This window comes from Dendronephthya gigantea, unplaced genomic scaffold (assembly GCF_004324835.1).
Source record: "Dendronephthya gigantea isolate DGI-Jeju-01 unplaced genomic scaffold, DenGig_1.0 000079F, whole genome shotgun sequence".
Classification (NCBI taxonomy): domain Eukaryota; kingdom Metazoa; phylum Cnidaria; class Anthozoa; order Malacalcyonacea; family Nephtheidae; genus Dendronephthya; species Dendronephthya gigantea.
In genome coordinates, this window is record NW_021163089.1 from 34,849 (window position 1) to 44,631 (window position 9,783).

The 9,783-nt window shown below is 37.7% G+C and overlaps 1 protein-coding gene across 3 annotated transcripts; it reads right to left on the reverse strand.

The window, feature by feature from the left end:
- Nucleotides 1–458: 458 nt before the first annotated feature.
- On the reverse strand, nt 459–9,310 carry LOC114532408 (TOG array regulator of axonemal microtubules protein 1-like). Of its 3 annotated transcripts, none has more exons than XM_028553903.1 (22): nt 7,222–9,310; nt 6,355–6,922; nt 6,229–6,267; nt 5,979–6,130; nt 5,715–5,839; nt 5,059–5,627; nt 4,666–4,961; nt 4,407–4,584; nt 3,980–4,277; nt 3,713–3,889; nt 3,539–3,644; nt 3,352–3,438; nt 3,069–3,217; nt 2,785–2,943; nt 2,431–2,557; nt 2,188–2,342; nt 1,944–1,998; nt 1,721–1,852; nt 1,609–1,653; nt 1,288–1,459; nt 1,066–1,158; nt 459–983 (listed from the first exon to the last, which is right to left on the reverse strand). In XM_028553903.1, the coding sequence occupies exons 1-22, from the start codon at nt 9,082–9,084 to the stop codon at nt 745–747; spliced, it is 5,784 nt and encodes a 1,927-aa protein (XP_028409704.1). In that variant the 5' UTR covers nt 9,085–9,310; the 3' UTR covers nt 459–744. The 3 variants fall into 3 exon arrangements, with proteins under 3 accessions (XP_028409704.1, XP_028409702.1, XP_028409701.1); XM_028553901.1 differs by having other exon boundaries at nt 4,407–4,581; nt 4,666–4,964; nt 7,222–9,309; XM_028553900.1 differs by having other exon boundaries at nt 4,666–4,964; nt 7,222–9,309.
- Between the last annotated feature and the right edge of the window lie 473 nt (nt 9,311–9,783).

The following is a 9,783-nucleotide window of genomic DNA, read 5'->3' on the forward strand; positions in this document are numbered from 1 at the left end:
TATTTTCAACTTCCGTCCTAGCCGTGACGTCACACCTAGTTTTTACATATTAGCGCCCAAGCTCCTGGGGGCTGTGCCCTGTCCAGAGCACTGGTTATCCTGCCCAATTATCCTGCCCCAAACACTGGTCACAAACCATTACGTCAGAAATATTACCCAATGGTATGTCTGTAGATAAAAACTAACGCAATCATCGTTACCTAAAATACTTAAATCCATGTGTGTTATAGTCCCGATTAACAAAAACTTCTAGGGAATACCAGTCATCGATCATGATCAGTTAGTTTACGAGTCACAGGGACTTGCAAAGTGGATGTTTAGGATCATTGGGTTGCTTATACGTTAGACTTGTTAACTTCCAAGTCTCTCTCTATGCTAAACATCATACGCCCATACATCATACGTTATTCAATTGATGTTCAAAACAGCTAGCTAATGAGTGGCCACTCATAAATTCTTTATTGAATTTTTAGTCTAAAAATGTTCACGCATTGTTAAGATATTTGTATGTACAAATGTTAAAAACATATTATGTAATAAGTTAATAAATTATATATTATATATATGTATATAGAACTCTTTAAGAAATCAACTTTTTCAACACGATAGGCGATCACGTCATCTTGTCATAAACCCTCTATTAGTTATCTGGCTAGAACAACGAAATCTAAAATGATGAGCTGAGACCATAACTTGCATCCTTCGACATCGTCGCCTGTTGCTATCTTGTTTTGAAAGTACGATTTATTGATCAAGTAGTTCTTTGAGCTTCTGACGTAGTCTATGAGATTTCGTTTGAGCCTGATCAAACAGGGATTCCCCCATTAGTGAATACAGTAAGTTAGCCAGACTCTTCACGCTCTCCTTCATGTTTCCACTACCATATGAAGCACTGCTCGAGGACTCCAGAAGTTTCCACAGCACTGGTAAAGCGTGTTTTAAAACAAGGTTCGGTTTCCGTGGATAAACGTCTTTGATAATAACTTTTGGAAACAATAAGAATAATATAAGAAAAATTTCATCTTTTTCATTTTATCTTTTAACTTTGAAAATATAAACACTTACTTAATAACTTTTTTACAGCCGAAGGTCTGTTTTGTATTCCACCAGGGGAAACAAGAATGAAATGACCAAGAGGCTGAAGAAGACGCGCATTATCTAAAGCAATAAAATTGAATGAAAAGTAAAAACATATATCGTACGTTGTAAGTAGAATTATTAATTTTAGTGTAGCGGAGTCTAATTCTTTTCTGCGAGAATTCCTACTGTAAAATACACAATTCTTACCAAGATGTTTGATGAAACTGTTCAGAACATTCTCCGCCATATTTCCAATATTATTGTTCTTGGATGCAAGATTTTTTGCAAGAATCGGTACAACGGAGGCGACGCAACTATTGAGTGAATCTCGTAATGTTGGAATGACACGTTCCAGGCATTGTAATGCATGAAGGTTCACCTAAGAAGCAATTTTTGTTCATTTCAGATTTCATAACCTCACAATTACGAAAAACGTTATCCATTAAGACTTAAGTAATCATTTGTTGATAAATCATTATTGTTATTGTACATGTGGCAATATATCAGCGACGATTAAAGATCACAAACCTTGCTATTGTTGTCCAAAAGCCGTGGGGAAAAACCATCCATTATCTAGAAAGAAAGTAAACTTCATTTTCTATGTCATAAAATTCTCATGAGTAAAGAATTTATGGTGTACCTTAACAATATTTGAAGTGAACAATGATAACCGTGTTTCTATAATCTCCTCCATCGAGTCAATTGCCAGTATTCTGTCTTGCCAATCTTTACTAGAAAGCTGTTCAACAAGCCTTCCTATATCCTCTTGATCCTAAAAAAATCGAGAGTACAAACACTATATACCTAAAGCTTTGAAATGTTGATTTTCCCCGGAATTTCGTATTTTCTAATATCTCACTGACCTGTGGTGACGGAGCATCATGTGAAACACGTCTTGCACGTCGCCTTGAACTTTCTCTAATAAGTTACAATATATGGTAAACCGTTATACCAAGCAATTATAGAGCGACTAACATTGTAGGTACGAAGCCCTGGAAGGGTTATATCCTTGCAAATAATATATTGTGCGATAATAAAAATTATGATGACTCGACGGTAAGAAATATTGCTTCCCGTTAATGCAAGAAAAAACTAAAAAATACTAACCTTGAGGTATTACTAACAGGTGAAGCAACATTGCTGGTGGAAATTCCACCACCATCTGTGGATACGATACTTGAACCACGCGAACCAACTCCGCTTGTCACCGGTGCTTTACGAGCACGCGCCGAGCTTATATCGCTCGGTGGATCGCCCAAACCCTGAGAAGCAGAACAGCTTGTTAATAGGTGATTTACATAAAGAATTTTGTGAACAAGAGAAAGAGCTATCTTAACTGTTTAGACTTACTTTGCTTCTCAAATTATTTATGATGCTTAAAGTAGGCTCGAGAGATTTTGATGGAAGATACTTTTTCAACATTTTGTCAAAATCTGCATGACCATCAAGCATGTGCAAGATATATCTGCCATAATACCTAAACATATCACGTTAAGTAAGGTGAAGTACGAGCAAACGGACGGATTTATATGTGCCTCCCCCCCATTCCGTGCCAAATCTTATCTATTGCCACCCCTACTCCAAATCTTACCAGGACCTGCCCCCACTTCAAATCTTACCTAGTGCCTCCCCCCTCCAATATGTACCTAGCGCCTCCCCCACTTCAAAGTCTTACCTAGCGCCTCCCCCACTCCAAAGTCTTACCTAGTGTCAGCTCCGCCGTCGGAAGCAAACGTTGCAGCAGCCACTAAGATTCTTTCCGTGATATCCTTTGACCCACTCAAGCATCGCGCAGGACCCATGCGTTCAGCTAACAAGCACAAAAATCTTGCTGCAGTTTTTCGCACGTTCACATTGCGATGGCTAAAATAATGGGAATAATAATTTTAGTACTTTCATATTTCAGAATATTGTGGAAATTCTCAGTGTAAATAAGACGATCTCGTGAACTTAGTAAAACTTGACATTAGTCTGTGAGAGTTACAAACCTTGATCCGCCTGCTACCAGGGTAGATATTGCTTTACTTGGCGAAACGGATGAGATCATACATCCTAGAGAACGCTCTACATCACCACGGATGAAACTACTTGATTCACCTGCCTTTTTCAGCAGAGCATTTGTCGTCAACTCAAGATCCTAGGAATTGTAAGTAGGTACTTAGGTTTCTTTCATAAAAAAATACCGCTGAGAGAAGTCACACGCTTGTATGATATCCTTTGAGGTGAATTTGTATTGGAAAGTATCCAAAAAAAAGAAATCATGGTTCTCACCAAATCCATGTTTCTCTCAAGGCAAGTGAACATATCACCCAATACGTAAATGCCGGCTCGAGAGACTTGAGAACGCAGATTCTTCACCTAGAAAAGAGTAATTTTTTAAGAGATAATCTCTCATTCACTGACAAATTCTAATATGTCCCTTGTCGACTTTCACATTCATCACACATCCCGGCATTACCTCAGCGACAACAGCTAATATAAGAACGTGAAGTTGTTGAACGACGTCGTCAACATGATGACGTATCAAACGTCGAACACACAGTAATCCATCGCATTTCACCTCCCTGGCAAGAGAAAGAAAAATTCTTATGAATATGATAAGAAATGGATGTTTATTACGATGGTAACTAACCATTCAGTGTCGTCCAGAAGCTTTAACGTTGTTTTAATGGCAGCATCGCCGTTGGAGAATGGGTGGAGTTCAGAAACAGCAACTTCCCAAATTGGCACAGAGGATGATACAGGAAGAGAATGAGATTGTTTAGAAGATTCACTAACACTTTCTGCTTGAGATGACACATGATGGTTACTAGAGAGAGAGACGATCGATAATAATGTTATCAGTCAGCAAGCGCAAGATGCCTCATATAGTGGTTCATCAAGAATATGGAATACTTACTGACTGGCGTTCTCAGATTTCTTTTTAGGTGATGACAAGGGAGGTCTGGTCACCACCGGTTTGTGAACTGCTGCACTGGCTACTACAGGCGCAGGTTTGTCAACTGATGTTTTGGATACAGCAGGCGCAGGTTTCTCAACTGATGTTTTGGATACTGCATGGGCTTGTTTGTCAACTAATGTACTGGATACTACTGGCAGGGTTCGATTAACAGCTGTACTAGTAGATACTGCAGGTGGCTGTTTATTGGTCATGCCAGTGGATACAGTGGGTGTGTGATAACCTTGCACCGTCAAATCTAAAACGAAACAAGGGGAAGAGATCCTTAAAGCTAGGTTGAACTCACCTGGCTTTATGTGGACTAGATATAACTCTAGCTTCCTCTGGATTAAGAGTGAAACGATCATGACAAACAGACAAAGTATACCTTCTAAATGTTCATTTGTGACTTCATTGCTCACTCTAAAATCATTTTTCTTCTGTTGTATTTTCTTTAATGTCTCAGCTCTTTCCTTTTGTCTGTGAACTTCCTTAGCTGCTTCCAAATCTTCCAGCTGATTTTTGCTTTTCAAAAATTCTTCATTTTCTGTTTTCTTTTTAAACTGCTGTTGAATAAAAGAGTCAGTTTAAAAAAGGTTGAAAAAGAGTTTAGGGGGAAATGATTGTCGACTAGATCGTCTTCTCACCTGCAACAATTTTTCTTGCTTCATTCGTTCATATTTTTTTTCTTTCTCTTTTCGTTTGATCAAATCCTCAATTTCTTGTTGTTCTTTCGCTAATTTTGCTCTTAAGTTTTGTTCTTTAGCTTCGATCTTCGACTGATTTTGTATTTCTTCAATTCTCTGTCTCTCGCGCAATATTCGTTGTTCCTCTTCAATTCTCTTACGTTCCATGCGCTCTCGCGTTGACTTCGATAAACTTTGTCGCTCACTTCGGGAGTTATCGTATTCGTCGGACGACGAAGATCGTTTGGGGGATTTGTCTTCTAAATAATGGGAAAAAAACATAAGAAATCTCACGCTGTACCATAAGTAATTTTTCACGTAGAAAATGTAAAAAACAATATTGAAGATGCTTACCATCATCTTCATCAGATTCTTCATATCCCTCGCTGTCCTCCAAGCTCTCTCCATCACTACCATCATCCTCCATTGTATCACTGTATGTATCATCATCATCCAACGTATCCACAATTTGTTTTTTATAATCTCTTAATAATTGACCATTCTTCAAATTTTGATCATCAGAATTATCTAGATCATCTTGAGAGTCTGTGTCATCTTCATAATCTAACTCATAGTCTTCAACCTCATCCTCTCCTCTGTCTCGCAATAGACATTCAAATCCAGCCCTCAATTCACCTGACTCCTCTAAACTACTACCAATGCCAGATGTGCTACCAAGGGTTGATTTCATAGTTTGGTTAGTTTTCTTTTCTGGTGAATCAAAAGCATGTCCAACAATTTCCATGTCATTGTTCTTCTTAATTTCTATTTCATTATGTTGTTTGACTGCATAACCACTCATATGTGGTTGGTCAGCAACATTTGTACCATCTGAAGACGTCTGATGTTTTATGTGTAATGGAGTCCGAGCTATACGTGGCTTAGTGTCAAATGGTAATATATCATCTTCATTATTCCTTGAACTAAATTGAAGGCAGAATATATGGCGTAGTTAGAGATTTATTGAAATTTATCACTGATAATTGATATGTTAAACATAATAAACATACCCTGATGACCAGGTTTTGTTGCCAATCATTGATTTATATTTTCGTGGACTATCTTCAGTATCTGATGATAGAGGAGAAAGATTTCTCCCTCCTGATGTCATATGTTGATAACCATCAAATTGTTGCTAAAATTTGGAAAAAAAATATTCTATTAGAGCAAACCTTAGAGCATATTATAATCAAGACATGCTTGATGGTAATAGTTGCTACATAGCATCTAGAGAATGTGGCCCAAATGCTCAAAATCAAAGTCATATCACTTACCTCTCTGAGTGGAACAGGTGAATGCATGGTTGGACTGGCAGCATTTGGAAGTCTCATATTGGAGACAGGGTCAATTGACTTCAACCCCCGACCTTTCCTTGAAGCTGATTTCACCAAAGTTGGTTTAGTTTGAATTGGACTTTCAACATATGCTAGAGTTATAAACAAATAACAATTTACTACAAAGCAAATTCATAGAACAGGTGCATAAATTATGTTGCAATTTATACACTGTACATGTGTTACTTACGATTAGACAAACTGGGGTGCTCTTCATCACGACTCATACCTGAAAAATAAAAAATATTTTTAATACAAACATTACTGCATAAATTGTCAATTCATTTCCACATCACAATTGTTATGACTAACATACCTGATGATGAGACAGAGGACAAAAGTTTTCGCTGTCTATTAGATAATTCTGACCAATCAGGAAGGGAGGCTGAGAGGCTAACATTGTTCTTCACACCCATCATGGTGTTTGTTTTTCGTCTGGCTGCTGGTGATTTTGGTGATGAAGGATTTAAAGGGCTGAGTGATTTACCTCCAACAGAATTATTCCTCACAAGAGGCTTCCTTGGATGATTATTAGGATCAAAACTGTTGGGATGATCTTGAATTGCTTTATTACCCAAACCTCCCTTCTTGTATATCAAGGAGTAACCATTTGTTCCATTCATAATAGGGCCCAAGTTGTTGCCCTTTACAGTTTTGGTTGAAAAGGATTGGCTTTTGGCTGACTTACTCTTGTGAAGCTGGGCATAGGAAGTGACTGGATTAGATGATTCTGGTGGATTGCTGCTTGTTGAGGCTTTCCTATTACTGTATTTTACAGCATATGATGAATGAGGAGGTGGTCCTTTGTTGGTTTTAGTTGCTCCCAAGTCAATATCATGATGATCATCAAGAGCCCAGGAGTTTTTTAATTTTTGAGGATGATCCTGTCAAAAATATAAAATATTCTGAATGTGATCTCTGTTTGCTGCAGGCACAATATTCTTTTTTGTAGTTATTGACAGTGCATAGGGAAAACAGTACATACTAGACTATGCCTGTAAACACCACAGATCAATGTTGATAAAAACTCATTTACCCCGCAATAAAGTTGGAAAAATGAACAAAATACGAGGTTCATATTCAAAATCATTTTTTTAAACACACAAGTAAAGACAAATTAAATTTATCATTAAAAAGGAAAAAGAAACAGCTACACATACATACTCATAATTTATTTGCATACCTCATTTGTGTCACTGGTTGACTTGCCATTTTCCCAAGGCAATCTACTCTTTCCAGCACTCAGATGTCTATGTGGACTTGATGAAGCTGAATCGCTTAAACCTGGAGTAGACCTTGCAGACAATGGACCATCTGATGAAACACCAGCTGCTAAAATCCATTCAACATCTGCTCCCCTAGGAGACATATTTGCATTTACTTTGGCAGACCCAGATGAGGGTAATGGAACTGCATATTCAACCAATCCATCCATGTTTAGTTTTGGAAGTTGACGTCTGGCAAATCTTGCCTGCACAGCAGCCATGACACCATCACCTCCCATGTTTAACTCAATGTTATCAACAGAGGAAACTAATGGTTGCAAATTACTTCGTCCCATCAATTGAGAAATCACTGCAAATGCTTCTAATGCAGCATGCCTTACACGACTCTTTGGGTCCAACAATGCAGGTGCAATATCATTTGTTAGCTGAGGTAGGTCAAATGTGTTGCTTGGAAATGTCAAGAGGGATGCAATTATCACATTCAATGTTTCTTCTCGTACTCGTGAGTTCCTATGTTTAATGTTCCCTTTTAGGACTTCAAGAACTCTTTTTGGTGACACATTTTGCATCAATTTCTTAAAAACTTGCATATTTGTTTGTTTCATCACATTTTTATTATCACCAAGTTTACTGCAAAGGACATTTACTAAAATCTCTAGAACTGGTTCAACTTTTGCCCCAAGTTTGTCTATAATTGCTCCAAATAATTGAAGACAACTTAGATTCACTTTGAAGTTAGAATCATTTACTAATTCCTTTAAAACAGAAATAAAATGTTGTAAGTGTGGTAGGAGTATCTCCAAATTTGTACCATTGTCCAGCCAAGCTTGAAGTTCCTCGATTCCAATCACTTTTAACCTCCAATCAGTATCTTTAAATTTCCCCATAATGCCAGGTGGTATGTATCTTGCATCAGACTTGTGATGTACAACAGCTTCATGACTTATGCCTGCTATGGTGAGCCCTCGATTCAGCTTAGTCTTGTCTATATTAACACCATGACTGGCATCTTCTGTTGAGACTCCAGCGCTCTTGCTTTTCCTAGATTTACTCTTATCATTGTCACTTCCTACTGACTTCATGGTTTTATTTAAAACTGTTTGTAGTCTGGGTTGAAGTCTTTGAACATATATGTCAAAATTCCTCTTGCCTACCACATTCCTTATTCGCTCTAGTGATATCATTGCCAAGGAAGTGGTATCTGTTCCCGAGTTCGCATGAGTGGATGAATTGCCAGCAATTCGTCCAACTAATGCCTCGGTCAGTGAAAACAAGTCTTCATCGGCAAAATTAGGCGTAATAAGTATCGGTAAAGCTATCAAGCTTTCCATTTGAGTGTCCATATTATCGCTTTCGAGACCATGTTGGATTATAGCATTAAGTACGTTCTCTAAATGTTCTGAATGTTTCATGTAGACATGTAGGGTCTGTACTGCCAACTTCTTCAAAGAGACTTGATTGTGAGCAATAAAAACCACCAATTGAGGCAAAATTAATGCCATACATTCGTCTAAAGCACTTCCGAAGTCTGGTATAACCTCACAGACAAGATTTAAACACGCTAAACGTGTGTTAACGTCATTGTCCAACAAAATGTTATTAATAGCGTTGAACAAACTGAATCTTTCTTGAATGTGAAGTTGTCCACCACTACGACGGACTGACATACGTAGGCTTTCTAAAATTGAAATTCTTTTTGTCGGACTCATCTCATTTCGGAGCCCAGTGAGAATGGAGTCTTCGTCCAAAACTTGTAAAAACACATCGTCCTTCTCGTGGATCATAGATGGCACAAATTTGTACCTAGCAACACTCGCCATCAAGCACCCGACGCAAATATGTTCATGCTGGATTCGCTCGCTCGAGACTTTTAGGCACTTTCACTCCTACGAGCCATATGGAAGCATCTTGAAGCATTTACTAGACGTCAAAAAAACATTGGTAAACATGCTTTTGTATTTTAGTTGAATCTATAAAATCGCGTACCGATTTCCAAACACAGAAATGTTTTCTTTCTGTACACACACGGAAACAAGAGACACTTGCGGATAGTACGATCCATCTGATTGGTCGAGATATTATCGCGATTATTACGTCATAGAAATTGTCGCATCAGGGAAGAAACTTTTTTTTCATTTGCGCACATTGGAAAAATTTGAATATCAGACGTGATAGTTATCTTAGGCTATTCTTACAGACAAGATTGCTTTCTTAGATCACTAACAGTTAATTTATACAAAGATATTTTGAAATAATACACAAATGCATACAAAACCAGATAGATTACTTTTCGTTTACAAAGCTATAAAGTGGATATAGCGAATTATGCAATATAGACAATTAGAAATGACTTGCAGACGAAGATATCCTTTATAATCAAAATATCTTTTATAATCAGCTTTAAAAAAAATAATCGTAGCTGTCGAAGGTCACAGTGTCGGAACTTTCAGACACATCTTCCGCAAAGCCTGAGTACCTGTACGGATTAAAAAGCTATCATATTGGTAAGCATTAATTAT

Coding starts and splice junctions, on each gene's coding strand:
- LOC114532408 (XM_028553900.1), bottom strand. CDS start 9,084: ATGGCGAGTGTTGCTAGGTACAAATTTGTGCCATCTATGATCCACGAG. Junction 4,585..4,665: donor AGCAAGAAAAATTGTTGCAG/GTGAGAAGACGA, acceptor TTTATTCAACAG/CAGTTTAAAAAGAAAACAGA. Junction 3,890..3,979: donor AAATCTGAGAACGCCAGTCA/GTAAGTATTCCA, acceptor CTCTCTCTCTAG/TAACCATCATGTGTCATCTC.